The following is a 21,891-nucleotide window of genomic DNA, read 5'->3' as shown; positions in this document are numbered from 1 at the left end:
TATCTTTATAAACAGTTTGCCTTTTCTGCCTCAGGAGAAACACCTTACTCTAACCACTGGGCAGAGCTATGTCTGAGGGAGTCAGACCACAGAAGCCACATTCTCAGCTTCAAAGATAGTTTAATCCCTAATTCTTTCTTGGACACGTAACTCTCACTAATTTCAGTGATAGTTAGACTCTCTGTGAACTAGTCCTAATTCCTGAGAATTCACACTACTCTGTGAAACTAGCTGAGTTTGCATGTTCAGACATCTCTCTTCTAATCCTTGCCCTATAAAGTGAATGCCAGGGCACAGGAGGGCAGAGAACTGTTGATCAAGACATTTAATGGGATCCCAACTAACTGCTGCAATATGAAATGTACACAGCTAGTTTAAACAAGTTACTTAGTGTCTCACCTCTCCCACCTATCTTTAAAATATGTTGTATGGTGAGATGATCTCCCTGTGAGCATGTCTGACAGAGCATGCCAGAAAGACTTGCTCAGACTAGACTAGCTCTGGAATTGCTGATGTTAAGCAAGATGAAGCCAACGAGTAACTGAAGTATGATTTTAAGTACAATTTTAGATACATTTATCTTCAGCTAAGTCAACTGAGTTATTTAAAGTAAGTGTAACTGATTAATTTTTATTATTTGTGAAATGCTCTTAAATAGAACTGTCACTGACAGACTTAATGGTGGATATTCTTTTTTCAATAAAAATTGAACAGGCAGTTTTGAAAAAGAAACTTTAGATACTTATATTAAGAAAGTAATAGTTTGACATGCAAAGCAGAGTACCTTAATTTATATTTTTAAATCAAAAATGTTTTGCAGTATTTGATTTAAGTTATGTTTTTGCTTTAGTGTGCCTCAGAGAGAATGAAAAATACTGTGTAATTAATTTCTCTGCTGACCATTTTGATCTTTACTGGAACACCATTTCCAAGAAAAAATTTCAATTAAAATATTTTGTTTAGCTGTAATATGCAGAGGGAAAATATTATATGTACCTGAAGATGCTAATGTGGAGCCATTTTTGTGCTATTTCCAGGTCAGGAAAGGACGCACTACACTTGTTATTGCTCATCGTTTGTCAACAGTTCGAAACGTGGATCTCATAGCTGCATTTGAAAATGGCGTCATCACAGAACAAGGAACTCATAATGAATTAATAGAACAGAAAGGAGTTTATTACAAACTTGTTAATATGCAGGTAGCTAATGAAAAACTTTTCATAACTTCCTTCATATTGTGCGTTATGGGCTTAACTAGATCGACTTACTTTCAAAGGTGTCTCTAGCTTCACGGTGTTTTCTCAGTAGAGAGACTCTAGGGAAAAAAGTTTCCCTGAAGAATACTAATCTTCATAACAGGAAAAAGAAGCAAAAGCAAAATGTACAAGTTTAATTCAAAGATGTGGAAAAGAGAGAATTCTGAGGAAAAAAAGTTAAAGAAAAATAAGAAATTAAAGCCAAAGTACAGAAGAAGAAAAAAATGAAGATTGTGATAAAAATCAAGTTCTGGAGCTGATTAATTCTCAGACTCCTTTTCAAATCACAGAATCATAAAATAACTCAGGTTGGAAGAGACTTATGGAGTTCATCTGGTGCAACATCCCGCTCAGTGCAGGGCTGACTCTGAGGTCAGGGCATGTTGCTCAGGACCGTGTCCCATCAGGTTAGCAATATCTCCATGGATGGACTCCACACCCTCTCTGAGCAACCTCCTCCAGTGCCTCACCACCCTCATTGTGAAAATGCAAACTCTTTAATGCAAGTACTTTTTTTAACTCACCAACATCTCAGTGATTCAGGCTCCTGAAGCTTTGTCATTTAGATATGGCCTATCTTGAGTATTTTCATTATCTCTCAAGCTATCTCCTGAACCTCTCAGACAGTGTCTCTCAGGCCTTATCTTTGAGGCAGGTGGAAGTCTTGCTTCTATTCTTCATGGCTCCCTTGTCATGTTGAAAGTTCCTCATGTTGACTTCCTGATTCTCTTTTACATTAAGGCCCTTCCATACCATTTTTGCATTTTAAGGGAGATTTCCCCTGGGTTTCTTTAGTTTATACCCAATTCACTTCTCCTGTATGTAGTCAGAACACTTTAACACAACAAAAAATGAGAAAAAATCTTTATAACTAAAACTTTTTTTCTCTTTAAAGTGCAAGTATATATTGGCAAATTTGGCACTGAGTATAGAGAGGACTACAGGAAACTTCAGTGCTTGTTTATGGCTTTGTAAAATTGTTCAGTTCTTATCCATCTTCCATTTACTTAAGAGGTTTTTTTTTATTTAGAATTTATGATCATTTTAAAGAACAGGATAATATGGCCATAAATGATTTTTAGCATCATATCGTGTTTCATTTCAGACATCAGGAACTGCTGATCAGTTACAGGAAGAAGAAGATAATGCACTAAGTATCTCAGAAGTGGCACTGAAAGGATCAGTACTGGTTGGACAGAAAAGACAGTCAACTCAGAAAAGCATAAAGAGGTTCAGAATACAGAATGATGAAATTAATGTAGAAACTGTTCAGCTTGTGAGTGTCTCTATATTCTTATCTGCATGTGTTTTCCATAACTAATAGGATAAAAATGAAAGATGATCCTCCTCAAGGAAGAGTAACTTTATAATAAAATGCACAAAGATAGCCTACAAGTCTGGTTAAATGTCATAAAATGACAAGATTACACAAAAAGAGTTCTTTGGAAACAGCTTTTTCTCCTGAAGCTAAAATGAATTTTGTTGTGATATTTGAAATAGTTTAATGGTGTAATATCGTGAAACAAAATTACTTGAGTATGGAAATAGCCTAAGCAGGCAAAATAATTCATTTAATTATAGAACAAAACCAGACCAGGTAATCAGTCGTATAGCTCAAATAACACACTCTGAATAGAGAATAATTACTATTTTTCTAGAAACTTTTTGCTATCTATTGTCTAAAATGTGTTTGTATTGGCAAATAAATCACTGAAAATTATGATGTAATTATCGATATGGCTGATGGACTAAACACACTAGAGGTGTTTATTCAGCAATGAGTGAAGAGCAATTCATTCAGCATTTCACACCACCAAACTCACTGTTAAAGACTAATAAAGTGGTTTAAATTTCCAACTTCCTCCACAAGCCCCAGAGACGATAAACAGGATTTGTATCCCAATTATCCTTCCTGAGAAAGGCTCAAAATGTTATTGTTGGAAGAAATTAGAGCTTCTGTAACATTCATTGATTCTTTTCTTTCTCTTTTTTATGGTATTAATATTGGGTACTGAGTAATAGTCAGTATTTCTGAAGTTAATTCATAGGGTTTTTAAATATCTGGTAGTGTGGGACTCCCCAACATGGCATATGGGAGCAGGGAGCAGACTATACAGATTATACATGTCCTCCGCATCTTTCAATGCACAAATATAGTCATATTTATCATGATGGAATCCTTTTATTCTAGGATAATGATGTGCCTCCAGTTTCATTTTTTAAAATTATGGAGTTGAATAAAACTGAATGGCCTTACTTTGTTCTTGGAACTTTATGTGCAATTATCAATGGGGCCTTACAACCCATATTTTCAGTCATAATTTCAGATGTTATAGGGGTAAGTATAAAACAGAGAAGTAAAAACCTTCATTGTATGCTTTACCTTTTGTCATTGTTTCCCCATTACCTTGAACTGGTTTATGATAAACTGGTATATTCTTTTTCAATATTTGCTTTTAACTACGCACCAAAGACAACACTGTATGCTAAGCAGTGTCCTGCATTGCGAAGGTGAGGAATGGCGAATGGAGAAATGGTGAGATCTTTGCAATGAAGAACACAGAGTTTCTGCTTGAAGACTCACAGAGGAGGGATACAAAATGCACATCTCTGTTTTTGAGTACATCAGCTGACTGACACAGAAGTGAGGAGAGGTTCTGCTGTGACCTCTCCTAATCCAGGTCACCTTCATCCTCTTTACGGAAGACAGTATAACTGGTGCCATTAGCATGAGCAGCACAGGCATAGATGATGATCCTTGTGATGTCTTCCCCACCTGTGCTCCACAATAACCTTTCTGAGAAAGAATGATGTGAATCAAAGCAGAGCAAAAGCCACTAGATGAAATGGATGTTAAGACAACACTTCTGAGTAAGCTTTTCAGTATAGAGAGCATTTTTGTAAAACTGAATTTATGCTGTTACAAAATGAAGTCACATTTTTTACCACCAGGCACTGTTGGGAATTTTCAAATTAAACAGTTTTGTTGGAATGCACACTTTTATTGTAAAAGTATTAATACTGATACAAAATTTGACATTGCAGGAGAGAGAGAAAGTGAGTGTAAGAGTACAGGTATGTATTTGTGTGTGCCTATGCAGACATATACCATATGATACTCACCTGCCATACCAAGAAAGGTTATTTGGTCACGTTACTCGGATGAGATGTAGAAGACAAAGATTATTTTATCTGTCTGCTGCAGGAACCTCACTCAGTTTAGGAACAGATACAATTCTGGAAGCTGAACATGTTTTGACTGTTCTGGAATGAGGTGCTCTGTCTTGTTTTCTCATGTTTTTCTCACTTTCGCTGCACAGCAAGAAAAAGGAAAAAATGAAAATATTGCAAAGGCTGCACTTACTGGAGGATTTTTCACAGCCAGTCTAGCTATAGCCTATAAAATAAAAGATACTGAAATGACTTATCTTAAATTATTTTTTACTTGTATGTATGTGAGGTGTTGCCTACTAAGAAACTGCTTGGGAGAAGAGTATTATGGTGGTGTTATACTTCAGCTTTTAATGCAAACAGTAACAGGAAACATCCCAGAGGGGCAGGGAATACACTATGCAGTTGCAGTCTTTCGATGGCTGTCCCCAAGCTGGTCCAACATGGAAAATAATCTCTCAAAGGGCACAAGATATATATTGAAAAAAGAATTGTAAAGACTTAAGAGGTGCCTCAGCCTTGTGCAGGTGTAAATTCCAATAATAATTTACTGATGTAGGTTTGTTCACTGACCTTTGTTACTGATTTTATCTTCCCAAAATACAAATGAAACCTTCATTCATAAGAACATGTAAAATCACCTCAGAACTGTAAACTTCAAAGAAAAAAAGTCTTGGCCCAGCAAGAAATACACTTGTTATCACTTTAAGTATATGTAATGCACAGAGCATGCCTATGAAAGATAATAGGAGAAATTATTGCATTATAATTTAATAAAATTAACTTTCAGAATTTTCTCTTATAGATGTTTGGAGAAAAAGGAGAAATTGCTATCAGGAGGACAAATAACATGTATTCACTGCTGTTTTTAGGTTTTGGAATAATTTCTTTTTTCACTTTTTTTCTTCAGGTAAGTTTTTGTTACTGTAATTGTTCGTGGTCTTTGAGACACTATATCTCAACAGCGTTAAGTTCTCAGTGCCTTAGCGTCAAGCAATACAGAAGGGAAAAAGGATCGTTGATGAATTTTCACTACCAGTTGGGTTCGAAGTGTAGTAAGGGGTTTCAAGTGTGCTCTATGGTCCCAGCCCCCCAGCAAAGGAAAGTTTGGCTGTAAAGCCTACCTTAGATCACAGGCTATGGAAGAAAAGCCAAGAAAATTCTAGGCTCAGTAATAATGTAATAACAATAATGATAATGCTATAATAATCTTGATAGCACAGGATCAGCTCAGGTTTTAATGGCACTTCTGTCTTGAGTAAATGGTTGCTTCACCACCTACTCTGAGCTCCATGCAATAGTGCTGTCAAGCATCTGACCTGGTTACACTGAAACTACCCCACATGCATCTACATGAACTGCACTCATTCTCTTGAATTTCTAACAAAACATATCAAAAATAACTGGGAAAGACCACATCATATGCTTAATTTAAAATTAGTCACAGTTCCATACCATGAAGGTTAAGTAATATTTCAAATGACCTCTTTTCTCTATGGTATTCATCCTTCAGTTTGTACTACCTCAGATACTTTTGACCACATTATCTAAAACAGATAGTAAATTCACAGTTACATGCAAGTGTTCACACAAGCAGGCATGTTTGCCAATGCATGGAATTACATATAATGTGGGAAAACTGCCACATTCATACATAAATCGCTTCATTTGTTATGTGAATTGAGGTCTCATTTCTCATTAACATGCACAAATCCGTTTAGCCATTGCTCAGCTACTTGTACCAGCCTTGCCCACCCTTGCCCACCACCCTTTCTACCTTCTGTCCTGATGCCATTAACACGATGCAGTGCCTTTTCTGAAGTGATCTGCAGTCCCCGCCCTCTCTTTAGGCAGAACCAGCTTCAAAATTCCTGTGATGCCCTTGGAAAAGAAACATTTTGATAGTATAGCTGTTATGGCTATTTCTCCATTAAAATGTGTCTGCCTGAAATAATTCCGTACATATTTCTTCCCTGTCTCATTCCTGTATAGTCTGATTCTGTATGGACGTGGCCCTGGCCCAGCAGTGGAGAGACACCAGTAAATCTCTCTGCACACGTAAAGCTGTGTTGTAGTCAGTGAGGCTTTGTGTAGGTTCAGAGGCTTCCACTAGAGCGTAACTAGTAGTAGTATACTGTTTTGACTGCAAGCTTTTAAAGAGAGGGAAATCTCTGGTAGTTGTGAAGTGCCTAAAACAAATGTAGGGCCTTACTTGTGAACTGTGAAGCGACTGCTTTGAGATCAGGTATGATAAAAAAAATCCTCCAATTAAATGAGTATTTGGTGGGGCTTAAGGTCTGTTAGTGAAACGTTATGTACACTTGTTTCTTAAAAATCAATGCCTCAGTTACACCTAAAATATTTTTTACTTAAGAATGTGCTTTTTAATATTATATGCAGATAGTGACATAACTGTTTATCTGATAAAAACAAAACCTGTAATTAAGTAATTAAGGTTGGTTTTTTTCCCTCAAACAGGGTTTCACATTTGGTAAAGCTGGAGAAATCCTGACAATGAGGCTTCGCTCCATGGCATTTAGAGCAATTCTTAGACAGGTAAAAGTGTTACATATATTTAGCTTTCTAGAGCTTTAAAAACGCTAGTTTGTATAGATACCATAAATTATCTTTATGTTTAGTTAACTAGTCATGCTATGATCATATCTCTAAAGATATCACACCGATTTCTTCAGCTCAGTCTAGAAACTGACTGGACTAAATCATCACAACAGATATAAGCAGATATTTTAAATGGGTTTCAGACTTTTGTTGATTTTACTACTAAGGGCCATCTTAAAAACAGCATAAGAAAGCTCAAAGGTGAGGGATGTGTTTATTTAGTTAAATCAGAGCAGCTTTGGACTGGGGACCAGAGAAAGCAAGCTGTACTCCAAGAGACCGAATCTGAAGTTCAGATGTGCCTTTGCAGTCAGCTAACTCCATGTACAGGCTAGGGTCCACAAATAATTGCTAGTGACACTTGTAAGACCTGGATATCTCACTAGCTGCATTCACTGAACTGGTGCCTTATCCTATGCGGCAGTCGCAGTGCCAAAGAAAGCCATGGTAGTGGCTGGGGGCAGAAACAGGACTCTGTGCTGTCCGTAGAGGTACTTTCAGCAACAGAATGAACTCTTTAAAGTAAGCGGCCTGAAATCCAAGGGCAACAGTGTCTAGTTGCTAAGCACTGAGGCAGATGACAAGGATCCTAGCTGTCTGCATAACCAGCCTTATCACCATCTTTTGATTGTGAGGCTGGAGTAACTCAAAAGCCTGGATGACACCACCTGTAGTATTATGGCTGCTTCCTGTAAAGATACGTCAAGAGTAAAGGATTTACATGGCTCTCCCCCCAGTGAGATGCACCTTCTAAGAGCACCCAAAACCTTGCCTTGTAATGCATGTGTGCACCACACAGTAGCGCGTTCTGCAGTAGCTGCTTCCCAGAGCTAGTGGTGAGCTGGTCAGAGTATGTGGTTCGTTGCAGTGCTGTGCAATGTAACAGCGCAAACTGGTAAGCTCTTACCTGTAAGACAAAGCCTGCATTGGTATCTGCACTGCAGCCTCGCCAGCACTTGCACTTCTTAGGTCGTCACTTCTAGAACTAAGGTATTTTTGCCCCTCTTTTGCTGCTGCTAGCACCCTTACCAGTTGCTTTTCCTACTGAGTAATTTTTTTTTTTAACTCACCAAGTATTTTAAGGAAATGTTGGTATTCAGTATCACATTATTAATCCACAGCATAAAAAAAGCCTTCCCTGGATTTATATAAAATTTTGCTCCCAGCTAACCTGGCTGTAAATGGGCGCATGATCCTTGACACAGCAGAAATCAAAACAACAATGTGAGCCAAAACACATACCTTCCTTGTATTTCACTAGCTACAGTAAGTGGCATATTCTGACCATGCTAGTCTGATACATCAGCAAGTCTGGGATCAAAAAGGATCCTTCTAAACAGGCAAAATTCCTCTGCTTCTTTATCCCATTCAGCTGAGTGAGCTCTTTCCTGGTCTCTGCACAGGGTCATTTCCTCCGTGAGAAGTTCTCAGAATCTAGGCCACTTTGTGAAAGATCAGCTTCCCATCCATCTAACCGCTTCACCAGGGGCCGAGATGAACCTACTTTCAGGTTTATATGGGAAGGGATTATAGGTCACCCCCAAAGAGTGGGAGTCCTCCTTGGGAAGCTGAGTTCCACGAGATTTTTGTGGTAGCCTGGGAGAAAAGTGGGGTTTCTAAAGCCCCTGCTGAACTTGAACAGATCCCTGGAGGAAGGGCCTGAAAGACTCTACATGTAACAGAGAGGTTTTTGTGGTCTGAGGAGTCAAGTAATTTCATTATATTCACTGTCTATACTCTGATGTGAAAATATTGTCTACTTGCGTCACGTTCAAGTACCAGACACTAGATTAGTGGGGAGTGGGAAGGTTTTGCATATTAGCACCAATGCAGGTGGTGTATGCTCCGTATTGTGAAATGCCAAAGCAGCCATCTGGCTATATGGAGCGTACCTCCAGATCAGAACTGTTTATTTTTTCTCATCTTTTTTCTTACCATATTACATAAATAACCCTGCCCCCAAAACCCAAGCAATTAAAATGCAGCATGTTTGTTAATATCTAAGGGTTACTCTTTTAAACACTAATAGTCAAGAAATATAAAAGCTCTTACAGTAACTTTGAAAAACATTATTACACAAAAATACCATGCTGTTGCTAAGGGTTATGCATGTATAAAGCAATACAAGTAATTAGGTTGTTTCATGAAGAGACCTTTTGGTTTTGATATTTGGCCATTCTGGAAGAAAGTTAGAGTGAATGTTTTATTTTTACATTCTTGTTTTAAAGATGACACAGTATCGCTTTGCAATTAATTCAGGCATTTTACTTTTCAAAGTGCTTTAGAGTCCTTGATCCCTTTGACCAATTAATCTAAACTGTTAATGAGATACAAAAGTATGTGATTGACAGGATTTTTTTACCTTAAAAATAGTGTCCTCCAGATTAGGAAGAGGTAGTCTTGAGTAATCTCCCAACACTGCATAATCATTTTATATATGGCATCTCAGCTACCACAGAGATTTTACAGCAACACTCAAACATTCAAAACATGTAAGTTTTCATAGTAGACTTACAGAATTCACAGTCCTTACAATTGATAGAGAACATAGATGTGCTATTTAGCTGTATAACAGAAGAAATTGTATTGTTTAGTTAGTAGTCTTTGCAGATGCATGTTATACTTTCAAGGAATTGTCCTCAAAGTGGCAGATTCCTTGATATTGCTCTTTGGTGAGAACTTCATCATAAAAAATAAACTATGTTAAGTTCATAAGCAAAGATATCTTCTAAAACTACATTTAATATGTGATAATGTGATGGTGTTTGTGTTAATGCAAAAAAGGATGTACAGATGGTCAACACAACTTTGAATTTTGTGTCCCCGTATCCTTATTGCATCTATAGGTCTGTTGGATTTATGGTTACATCTTAAGAAGTAAAACACTGTATCATATGTGTTGTTTACTTGCAATCCAAAGTGATTAAGTTCTCTTATGTAGCCTGATTAGGTGATATGCAAACTACAGTTTTTAAGATCATCATAACAACTATATCACATGTTGTAGGAGATCAGCTGGTTTGATAATCCTAAAAATAGCCCTGGAGCACTAATTACAAGACTTGCTAATGATGCCTCACAAGTGAAAGGAGTAAGTAACATGCACTGCCATTTTTCATATACGGTTTAGTACAGGGTGAAGTTACAGACTGGATTTGATAGGAAGAAACCCTGCACACACTGTCCTCTGGAAGCTGTTGTTATGTATTAAAAAGTACTGGGTGTGTTTGGTACCACAGAAAAGTTTAGTACGATAGTGGTAGATAAGACATATGCATATATATATATTTACAGTATAATGCTGTAGTAGAACTTTCAGTTTATGCAAGCTTACTAGTGTTCAGTACTGCACTAGTATAAATGAGTCATCCAAGGAGCCTGTCTATTTAAAGTTATTTATCCAGCCTGCTTAGACAGCTAGATAGTATTGTGTTTCTATGCTAAATGTTCCAGCTCAAGTAAATATTAAGCATATGCCTCAAAATGAGGATTACTCTCATTGCATCACTGAGTCTGCTCAAGTGCTAAATGTTAAAGTGGTCAGAGAGAAAAAATGGTCATCTCAGACTCCAAGTTAGGCAATTTTGTATTTCAAGAGATCTGGCACGTTTGAAGACATAGTTCTAAGTATAAAAATAAAATTTCTAAAATCCCATAGTTTTTTAAGCAAAACCTGGGAACAAGTATTATATGTCTGAGTGAACAGACGGAAACAGAGGGCGGCAGATACAGAAGATTTGAGGGAATGATCTGTACAGTAGAACAGTTTTTTGAAAGACAGAATAAAGCTTTCAATTCTGCAGAATATTTATACTAAATTAAGCATTTTTATATGTCCTCTGGGGAACATATTCTAATTGTCTAGGTGGCAAATAATTTCTGTCTAGTTTTCATGTTATCACTCTACATAAAATTTAGCATTTACAATGGTTCCTTTTTTTTCCAGGCTACAGGTTCCAGACTGGCATTAATTGCCCAAAATGTAGCTAATCTTGGGACTGGAATCGTTTTGTCTTTGGTCTACGGCTGGCAGCTGGCTCTTCTGCTTTTAGCCATTGGGCCAATTATTGCTGTAACTGGAATGATTCAAATGAAGATGCTTGCTGGACATGCAAAAAAAGATAAGATGGAACTGGAAATTGCTGGAAAGGTGGGTTCAGTAACATTTTATCTATTTTTATTTCTTGCTATGTAGTACAGCTTAATAGGGATGTTGGCAATGGCTCAAGAATATATTCTAAAAGAAGTCAAACTCTGCATGTTTGTATTGTTCTGATCAAATGGTGATATATTATATATGAAGCTGAAAAATTGAAAGCATGTATTACTAATTTGTGCTCTAGCATCCGGAGTATACTAAGCATCTTAAAAGGCATGGGTGCCTCATGCCCGTCCCAAGCCTGTTTTTGTGTTCCCTATCCTTTCCCAGCCCTTTGCCTTTTATGCTTTCCTTCATTTCTGTCTGGGCTTGTTTCCTTTCAAGAGTCCCCTCTCTTCTACCTGTCACGTATCGCCTCGTTCTCTCATCTTCCACTTGTCTGCAGACTCAGTATATAAATTGTCAGTAACAAGGATGCCTGGAAATACCGCAGTGACAGGATAGCTGGCTGTGCAGTATAGCTGCAATCCCTTGTGCTTATTTTCATTCATTCCTTCCTCTCTGGTGGGAAGTGAAGCAAGAGTCTGGGAGTCTGCTTCAAAGGAAACTGTGAGTGTGGGGGCAAAGAGAGAGGGTGTTACTTCATTTCATAGCTTTGAGGATGACTATTTCTTCACTTCTCAAGGCCTGCTGTCTCAGGACAGACTGCACTTTGTGAGGACTCTGCTTTGACACACATCAATCAACACAGCAGCTGCATGAAGTTATCTGCTTGTCCTTTCCCTCTCTCCCTCTATGCAGTGGTCAGTCACGCAGAGAAGATGCTTTTATCTAAGGAGTCCGGGCACAGCAAATCTCAGTTGCAGCTTCTCTCTTTCCATGGTCTCTATTAGGAAAGTTTCTCAGGGGTACTTCTATCTCCCCATGCTTTAGAAAATATATTCATGTGTTTCCTCCCAGCCTTTTTCACACTAAAATAAAAAAAAGAGAAAATCTTCTTGTTTTTGCCTGCCATGCATTTCAGTGTAAATTTATATGTCAATGTTTCATTGTAAGGTCAAATCATAAGGCAGCTGTAGAATATTGTCCCTTGACATATGTAAATGAGTATTCTCTGATAATATTTTTTCCTTGTGAAAATGTGGCAAATAGTCAAGGGAATTCAGAGGAATTAACTAATCTTTTATTTATAGCAAATTCTACAACAGCATTGAGCCAAGGCTTACAATGGGGTTTAAATTTAAGAAACGAGGTCTCACAACACTCCTTTGGAATGTGTATTCAGTATAATCATTGTATGATCTGGAAATAGATGTGAAAAGTAGACACCTATATTAACCATTAATTAATTAGCTATATATTCCTATTCCCTAACTTGTCTCTTGTTCTCAATGTGATTTTATGCACAGCTAATAAAGCAGCAAGTTAATTGTTTTGTACCTTGAGTATTATCAAAAGAATTATTAAAAAAGATTCTTTTAGAAGAATCTTTATTTCAGGGGGTTATAAATATGTATTTGAATTGAACCTGTGCCACAAATTACCATGAAGAAATGGCACCTTCATACAGTAGAGATAGAAACAAACTACCTTCATAGGTAGGTCATGCAGACATAATATAGCTAATAGTTACTGTATTTCATTCCTTCTTTATCAGCAGCAGAATTATTCACACACTTAAATAATGGAACCAGCTCCATTTGTACAAAAAGGAGCCCAACATGCAGTGGGACAAGTACTATTGAGGGCTTCCACAAAAGTGACGGTATTCCATAGTGTAAACATCATATATTGGTGACAATACCTGAGGAAGAACTGATCGTGAGTCCCAGGTCCTAGAAGACTTCCTAGACAGTGGATAAAATACTTTTTTTTTGGTGAAATAAGTACATCAGAACTAAATTTTGAGCTAGAATAAACATAGTGCTCCATGAATATGCTTTACAAAATCACTTTCTAGAGTGGCTCTACACTTTGAATTTTGATTTGCCAGATTCTTGGCCATGACTACATCAGTTGTTGTTATTGGAAGAATTGCTGACAATATTAACTAACTATGAGTAAATCCCTTTAATATTTGGGCTCTCCATGGGATTTCAATAGCACGAAGAGAATTAAGCCATGAGCTTCCACTAGTTTTCAATCAAGATTGCGTGTCTAGCATCATTTTGGAAAACTTACATCCACTGTTTTGTCTGCTTTGGCAAAAGGACAAGATTTTCCAAGTTACAGAATTATTAGGACTTAAATGCCAAGTTGCCATATGGGCCAGAAAAATTATTCTCTGCATTTTTAGGAGTGGCCAGTGGTTTTTATTTTCTCCATTAGGAGTTTGAAAGACTCTTGATTTTCAGGAAATGCTGAGAATCCATCATGGGAAAGATAGTGTCTTTAAGGGTAAGCTCAAAATCATGAGTTGCTTTTGAAAACATGGGCGTATGTTTACAGTGCAGTCATAAAAACCTTTGCAGATCATGCAGGCTTTTCAGTTTAGCCTGACTGGGTGCCAGGAGCAAAGCAAGCTGGATGGCATAATCTTTATGACAGGTTGTACAATTCCCCTGGAAAATATACTCCCATTACTGGCCTTTGCTAAAACATATGCTGTCTCAACTTTACTGCTATAATACATGCTAATGGGATTATATTTAACAGCAGCATATCTACACATGTTGCAACTGCACTTTTTGCAGTATTGTTGACATATTCTATCACTTCTATTGCAATTATTCTAAGCTCTGTTTACCAGGTTGTGTTTAAAAGTTTCCATAGATGTTGCTTTTCTATTAATGAACATAATCTCTTTGATACAGATTGCTTCTGAAGCCATAGAAAATATTCGAACTGTTGTTACTTTGACTCAAGAAAGAAAATTTGAATTTATGTATGGACAAAATTTGCAGGCACCATACAGGTAATAAAATGCTCCTTAAAAAAAGTTATTCAAATCTTTGTTTTTAAAATGAATGTAAATTTACACCAACAGACTGAAAGACAATTTATCTTCTGTCAATGTAGCACAAAATCTCCTATTCCGAACTCAGCTTTAACATAGAAGTGTAAACTATCTTTCCCTTCAAGCAAAGACAATCAGCAACTAATGCTCTTTGATTAAATGACACTTTTCTTTCAGTGCTTCCATGATGAAATTTTTATTAGCTGCTGTAATTCTGGACATGGAAACCTTTATTAGTTCCTATAATTGTAAGCCTTTTTTCCTTTCAAGGGAATATACTGTTTAACAAACCAAAAGACAGTTTTTACATACATGTTTTGCCTAAGCTTCGTATTAAAATCAATGAAATTTTCCCAGGCAAGGCACCAGAGGGGTAGGCCTTCATAGCAACTTCGGTATTTGTTCACTCTGCTATTATATCAAAGCAGTATTACAGATGATGTGAAACCTCATGAATGTCATGGCTGATTTTACAGACTTGCTTTAGCTCAATGTAAAATAACAAACAAAGATTTGTTCTGTTGTAGTAATGTCTGCTCTGTGGATATTCTAAAGTTCTTAATGATTTTCCCTGTGTGTCAGTTATTTGAAACTTTGAACTTGCGACCACATTATAAATTTTAAAATAATTTCAATGAATGTATGAGGTCAATATAAATTGAGCACGCCTAATGAATTTAGGATTAGAGCAATTTCTTCTTTTCATCAGCTTCCCAATCTTCCCATCAGCTTTTGCAGACAGAAAGGAAAACAAAGTATACAAGAATGATAACGTCTAAAATACTCTAAAATACTGAGGAGCTGTAAATTCCTTTAAAATTATAGGATATTCTTCATATTCTTGTTTGCTGCAACTGAAAGTACAGTAAGACTGTGATCATATTTCTTTCTGTGTTACAGAAATTCTGTAAAGAAGGCACATATCTTTGGATTTACTTTTGCCTTTACACAAGCTATTATGTACTTTACTTATGCTGGGTGTTTTCGGTTTGGTGCCTACCTAGTAAGGAATGGGCATATGCGGTTTAAAGATGTGCTTTTGTAAGTACTTCTTTGTTAGTTTCTTTTTGTCCATGTGGGAGAATACACTTGATTTTGACAGTGGTATCACAGAATCATGGAGCAGAAAACTGAAAAAGTAACTAAATACTTTACTACTTTCTTCCATTCTTCACCCTTTCATTCTCCCTCCTTCCTTACCTTATTACAAGTCCAAAATAACTGATCGTAGTGATACTGACTGTTTAGCTACATTACATACAATTTTTAATCATGGTACCTGTGGTACGAAGGAAGGCAAAATGAAGACCATCAAAGCAATGCCGTTCCTTGTTTTCATGGCCAACAAAGTTTCTTTAACAGAATCACATGGCTTAGCTGTAGGGAGCGTAGGTGGACAAGATCAAAGGGTAAGTGGAGCAATTAATGAGTGAAACTAAAGTGAGGAAATTTCGAGCCCTGAGGTGAGAGAGGTGGAGAGCAGGAGAGAGTTGCAGTAAGCGCCCAATCTGGAAAATACCCATACAGAGCTGGAAAAACGTCTCTGCATGTTACGTGAATTGTTGCCATTGTTCCCTTCAGTTGGCACCTTTTCAACATTTTCTTTCTTCTCTCCCTATCTCTAGCATCTAACTGAGTCCTCTGCTTGTCTCCGTGCAACTGAAATCCCTGTCCATGTTTGCCAATAGTTATCTTGTCTCCCATGCACATCCCATGCTTGGTTTCAGTACTTGCCCCATTTGTGCGTGGCAAAAATGCTGCTGAAGCTGCTTCTTACCCTGATTACACCAGCCTCTTCTTGAATTTCCACATTAGCTTCCCTTCCCCTATGCATTCAAGTAAATCCCTCCTCCTCATGTGTTTTCTCTCTTCTCTTCCTGCCCTTGGCTCATCCCAGACTTCACGCCTGCTCCCTTTGACCCCTCTTTCTCATCTCCCACTTCGCCTTTTGTTCCTGAACTCAAGGATTTAATTGCTCTGACACCACTTCTCATGCATTAAGAACAGAAATAGGAATCAGCACATCCCTTTCCAGTAAACCTAGATAAGCGGGCAAGGAATGGAAGCTTAGAGTGTTCCTCCCCCCCCCCCCACACCTTCCCAAACAAATTTTGGATTTTCTTACTCAGTAAGGAAAAAAGTCACAGGCTTTGTGGTAGACAATTTTTATCTTACCTCAGCCTTTAATCGTCAAATAGTTGTTTATCCAAAGCCCCAGCTCTACCTAAAAAAGCTGTCCGTGCTCTGACACCACTTCTCATGCATTAAGAACAGAAATAGGAATCAGCACATCCCTTTCCAGTAAACCTAGATAAGCGGGCAAGGAATGGAAGCTTAGAGTGTTCCTCCCCCCCCCCCCCCACACCTTCCCAAACAAATTTTGGATTTTCTTACTCAGTAAGGAAAAAAGTCACAGGCTTTGTGGTAGACAATTTTTATCTTACCTCAGCCTTTAATCGTCAAATAGTTGTTTATCCAAAGCCCCAGCTCTACCTAAAAAAGCTGTCCGTGCCTGCGCTCTATCATCAATTTATTTTTCTCCTTTTTATTTTTTACAGAGTTTTTTCAGCTATTGTGTTTGGCGCAATGGCATTAGGACAGAGCACTTCGTTCACTCCAGACTATGCCAAAGCCAGGATGTCGGCTGCTCACTTGTTTGTGCTCTTTGAAAGAACACCCTCCATAGATAGTTACAGCGAGGAAGGAGAGAAGCCTGTAAGCAAGCACTGTGTTATGTACAGCACAGCATATTCTACTAATTTATTTCAAGGCTGTTTCTGTTTTTTTTTCTCCCACTGACATCATAGCTGCTGGGAACAAGTACTGTGGGAGCCCATTCACATCTGCCTCATCCAGCCAAACTGGGGTCAAGTGTTTCTTTGTGTCTCCTCCTGCCATCCCCTAGGTCTCACCTGCCTCTTGGTGAAACATCTTTAGGAGCCAGCAAAAATAGGATTAATGCAACAGAGACAGTTTTGTAGTCCTTTCATGCATGAGGATACCTGAGCATGGATCTTGAACATATAACTAGGCCTCTGATATTTAATCTGAAATTTTTGAGGGTTAACTTGTTCACAAATTGTCAATAATAAATTGCCGTGTACTTTAGTAACCAACGATATATATAAACATATCAGTACACGTGGCCTTTCATATAACAAAGAGGACAGAACTTCGTTCCAGAGAACCATCACATCACATATAAATTATATGTTTGTAGGTATATAGTAAAGGAAAATAACTATGAAGTCTTATGGAGTGTCATAAATTTGACATATTATGTTGACTGCTGATCTGCATGTATTTATATTTTTGTTTTATATATACTCATTCATCTGAAGTATATATCTTGTTGTGTAGGCATATATCCATATTACGTATATCCATTTTCTAGTAAATTAATCAGAAAAACTCACAAAGTAGACAGATTGTTTTTGTGCAGCGATCAAAAATGTTAGATTATTTTCAGTATCTTTAAGGATGAAAATGAAAGAAATCAGCAACGAACATGTAAAGAATCAGAATCAGGTCCTGATGAGGCAAACAGCAGTGAGCCACCCAGAACTACTTTTACTTTTGAAAATGTAATCTTATTTAACAGATTGTGTAAAACAAAATCGTCAGAATTTGTGTCTGCAGAATAGAAGTCCATTTAAAATACGTTTGCGGAATAGAATATTCAGGGTAGAATTTGAGTTTTCACAGTAACTTTTCACTGCATATTAATTTCTGAAATTTAAAAAAAACAATTCAGATCCTTTGTAAAATCTCACTGATCTCTTTTACAAATGCTCTTTATGCTGTTCTATGATCTGTTACATTATCCTAAAAAAACTGACCTAACTCTACCGTTTCAATCAGAAAATATTTGGTGGAAACATTGCATTCAAAGACGTGGCATTTAACTACCCAACCCGACCTGAGGTCAAAGTGCTCCAAGGTCTGAATGTTGAAGTAGAGAAAGGACAAACTCTGGCTCTTGTTGGTAGCAGTGGCTGTGGAAAGAGCACTGTTGTTCAGCTGCTTGAGAGATTTTATGATCCACTCAGCGGAGAAATGGTAAGTTTTTCCACATAAAAGTGCACCTTCCAGGTACATGGTACATGTGCAATCTACTTTATTAATATAATTTATTTTCTGTTTTTCTTCTAAGTAATCTCATTAAATGTTTGCTGATATAACTACTTGCTTTTTGTTCACATTTGTGAAAATCAAGGGTAGGAACACATGGATTTTCAATATTCCCTATGCAGTCACGGTGAAAGTAGAAGGAAATTAATATTTACAAATTTCCCATGCCATTTTAAGTTACTGGGACAAGACTGATGGACAGAAGTTGCTACATTGACCAGATCCTACTGGTATCACTGGGGTTTTGCTGAGTCACAGTTATATAGGAGTAAATCCTTGCTGGATACTACATTTGGATGTTTTGAAGGGTGTGTTCAAACTTACAGCTCTGTTGGTGATAGTTACACCAGACATCCCAAGGAGTGGGAGAAGTGCTTGCAGTTTAAGCTCATTGTAGCTCTGGGGAGAAGATGCTATGTAGTTATTGTTTTAAATATGAGAACTTACTGTCTAAAACTTTCAAGTCACCCCCACTTTCAAGGAACAGAGATATAACAGAAGGTGCATTTTACATGTGTATCTCATTTTACATGAACGAGTGGTGGTACAGGACTCTTTTTCCCTGGTGTACAATGATGTTGTCCAGTTATAGGGTTAGGGATTACTGCTCATTACTGTTCCCCATTACCTGCATTTGAGAAGCAAGGACATCTGACTTCTGGATCAGCAAAAACAGGGATGGGATGAAGTTACTAAATTAAGGAAGTGACTTTGGAAACACCAGATGGTATAGATCAATCATTTTCTGAAATAGATCTTTTTGTCACCAGCATAGTACCAAATGTCTCTGGTAAAGATAGCAGGATGGCAGAGAAAGTAAATCTGTACCAACTATTTTATTTACTGTGATAAATAAGGGGGTGGTAGTACAATACAGTGGCTACATAGATCTGGAGTTTTTCAACATTTATACAGACTTCTGATGTCATTGTGTTAATCACATATGTAAGCGGGCTTTAACAGTCATCATCTCCCCATCTCTCCAAGTCTATTGCTGCACATTAAGTGCATAAGCTAACAGACTCAGGGCATGAAATGTCCTCTATAAGTCATCCCACTATAAAGTACTATGATTAAAATATGTTATTTCTGACTTTTTAGCTCCTGGATGGCCAAAATGCAAAGACACTAAACACCCAGTGGCTGAGATCGCAGATCAGTATCGTCTCACAAGAACCAATCCTGTTTGACTGCTCTATTGCTGAAAACATTGCATATGGCGATAACAGCCGGGAGGTGCCACATGAGGAAATTGTTAATGCAGCAAAAGAAGCCAATATTCATTCCTTCATTGAATCACTACCAAAGGTAATTAGGCCCTCATTGCCAACTTGCAACTTTAACCCCCCCCCCACACACACACATAGTGCCTATTCATGGTTTTCTAAGTGAATATGTGGTAAAAGTGTTTCATTTTTTTCCTTGATTATTGAATTAACCACTGAAATTTCTTTTTTTTTTTTAATTACTTTTTCCTAGAAGACCACAGGGCAAGTGGAAAACTAGAAGGTGCTAGGGACTGTGGGCACTTATTCATTTCCATGGCTCCACATGTCAGAGTGGGAAGGGTCCTCTTCTTTATGGGGACAGTATCTGCAAAAAAATAACCTAGCTGGTACTCAGAGAAGTCATTAGCGATATGCTGCATGGAAAAGCAACAAATATGCAGAAAGTACTCAAAAAGCAGACAGGTCCTTTCTTTCAGTTAAGGGGAAAATGTGAAGGCAGCCTGAGGAGCTGTCTCCTCATTCTCCTTTATTCAGCACTCTAATCAGTCAGGTGCATAATGTTACACACAGAGCTGGGTTGCAGAAACAGGCAGAAGTGCATGATCTTATTACCCCTTCCTTCTCTCACTGTCCCTATTATACCCATCATTATCGTCTTGTAGCATCTGATCTGATGAGCGGAGTCCCCAGTACAGTGGGTCTTTTTTTGCTGTAAAATAGTACTTTGAAGGGAAAGCAGTTTCATGCTTTGTACATCAATTGGGAATAATTAGGATGGGGGGAAAAAAAAACAAAAACAAAAACAGAAGTTATCTGCTCTGTAATGTTCCTGTTAAGCAGCTGCTCACGGTACTGAACCGAGAAGGCAGGCAAAAGATTTTCCTAACTGCTGTTTGAATTCACTGGCTGAACCTAACAGACATTTCTGGTGGAAAATGTGAGCTAAGAGAAATATTTTTGAGACTTAATAAATTCCCATAGGCCTAGGAGACTGGTATTTTTTTTACCTGCAAAGACTTCTCTCTTAGATGAGAGAGAGGTACATTTGGTTACGTAGCAGGTAATTAGGAAGTGTAACAAGCAACATGGAGTGCAGAGCTGGAGGAAACATCAAATTTCTCAAGAGCATTGCATGTTAGCTTTAAAATGTGATCCAAGGCAGATGTAATTTTGCATTTGACTGGTTTAGAATTCATCTTAAATCACTCAGAATGTCTCTCACTGGGCTGAGTTTTCTCCTCACAGTGATCTGGGGTGGTAAAAGAAAAAGCCATTGCCTGGGCTGTTAGATGCTAAGCCAAGGCTGTGTGGGTTCATTCCCAGCGACATCACAGGCTTCCCAACTCATCCTGGGCCTGCTAGCTGGTTTCTTTGTGCCTTAGTCTCTCACCTGAAAACAAATGACACTGCTCTTTCTTAACATCACAGGGTGTGCTCTGCAAATAAATACAGTGAGAATTCTGATTCTCAGCTCAAATACTACATGTAAGTACCTTAGTTGTGTGTACCATCAGTACCTAGGTAGGCCTTCAGATGGGCACTGCCACAGAAGCATCCCTCAGTTGGAAAGGCAGCTAAAATGTCATGCTCAACATGATAAGGTCCAAATCCAGGTTTATACTTACACTTAATTTCTGTATTTAGAAATATAATACCTGTGTGGGAGACAAAGGAACCCAGCTCTCTGGTGGTCAGAAGCAACGTATTGCCATTGCCCGAGCTCTTGTACGGCAGCCCCGAATTCTGCTCTTAGATGAAGCTACTTCTGCACTGGATACAGAAAGTGAAAAGGTATCTTGGCCTTGCAAATGGCAACTGGGATTTGCAATTTGGCTGGTCATGCTGTGGCTCATGTACTCACCCACATGTTAAAACCCAAAGTTCGAAATATAGGACTTTTATGAAAATAAATATTTGTATTTATTCCTTATTTTCATAACAAGCCCAAATGTCCCTTATTCAAGAGCAGAGGTGTTTTTGGATAGCTGTAGGAGTCACCTTAGGAAGCAATGCAGAGGTGGTGCCTCTGTGGTGGGAGTCTTCCAAGACTCCAAGTAATCATGGGCCTGTTCAGGAAAGTGTTCCCACCTGGACAGTCCTACATTTTGACTTGCACTCTTTTAGATGTATGTGAGATAGTCATCTACATTTTGCAAATAGACCAATGGCACAAGGGACAACAGAAGCATGGGACTGCAATAAAAGGCAGGTTGCAGGGGAAAGCCAGGACAGAAGTAGGGAAACATACCATTTCTAAGAGTTATGTACATTATCAATTATCAATTCAGAACAAAATGTTTTGACATGTACTTACATAAAAATATACCCTACAACCAAGAGGCTTTTTGTTAAAAAAACAACCTCCCCTCCCAAAGATCCTGTATTACCAACTTCCTGTATAATTTTACTGCAGTTTGGCATCTTTCTTAT

The 21,891-nt window shown here is 37.9% G+C and overlaps 1 protein-coding gene across 1 annotated transcript in view; it reads left to right on the top strand.

The window, feature by feature from the left end:
- Positions 1-21,891, top strand: part of LOC112982321 (phosphatidylcholine translocator ABCB4-like) — a 47,292-nt gene that overhangs the window by 23,570 nt on the left and 1,831 nt on the right. The window contains exons 15-27 of the mRNA XM_026098609.2: positions 1,038-1,199; positions 2,362-2,532; positions 3,448-3,594; positions 5,233-5,337; positions 6,906-6,983; positions 10,054-10,137; positions 10,993-11,196; positions 13,959-14,059; positions 15,002-15,142; positions 16,660-16,816; positions 17,963-18,160; positions 19,334-19,540; positions 21,106-21,252. Of these exons, the coding sequence (XP_025954394.2) occupies positions 1,038-1,199; positions 2,362-2,532; positions 3,448-3,594; positions 5,233-5,337; positions 6,906-6,983; positions 10,054-10,137; positions 10,993-11,196; positions 13,959-14,059; positions 15,002-15,142; positions 16,660-16,816; positions 17,963-18,160; positions 19,334-19,540; positions 21,106-21,252 (1,902 nt within the window). The remainder of the gene's footprint in view (positions 1-1,037; positions 1,200-2,361; positions 2,533-3,447; positions 3,595-5,232; positions 5,338-6,905; positions 6,984-10,053; positions 10,138-10,992; positions 11,197-13,958; positions 14,060-15,001; positions 15,143-16,659; positions 16,817-17,962; positions 18,161-19,333; positions 19,541-21,105; positions 21,253-21,891) is intronic.

This window comes from Dromaius novaehollandiae, chromosome 2 (assembly GCF_036370855.1).
Source record: "Dromaius novaehollandiae isolate bDroNov1 chromosome 2, bDroNov1.hap1, whole genome shotgun sequence".
Taxonomy (NCBI): domain Eukaryota; kingdom Metazoa; phylum Chordata; class Aves; order Casuariiformes; family Dromaiidae; genus Dromaius; species Dromaius novaehollandiae.
Note: the sequence above shows the minus strand (reverse complement) of the source record. Positions and strands in the feature narration are given on the sequence as shown.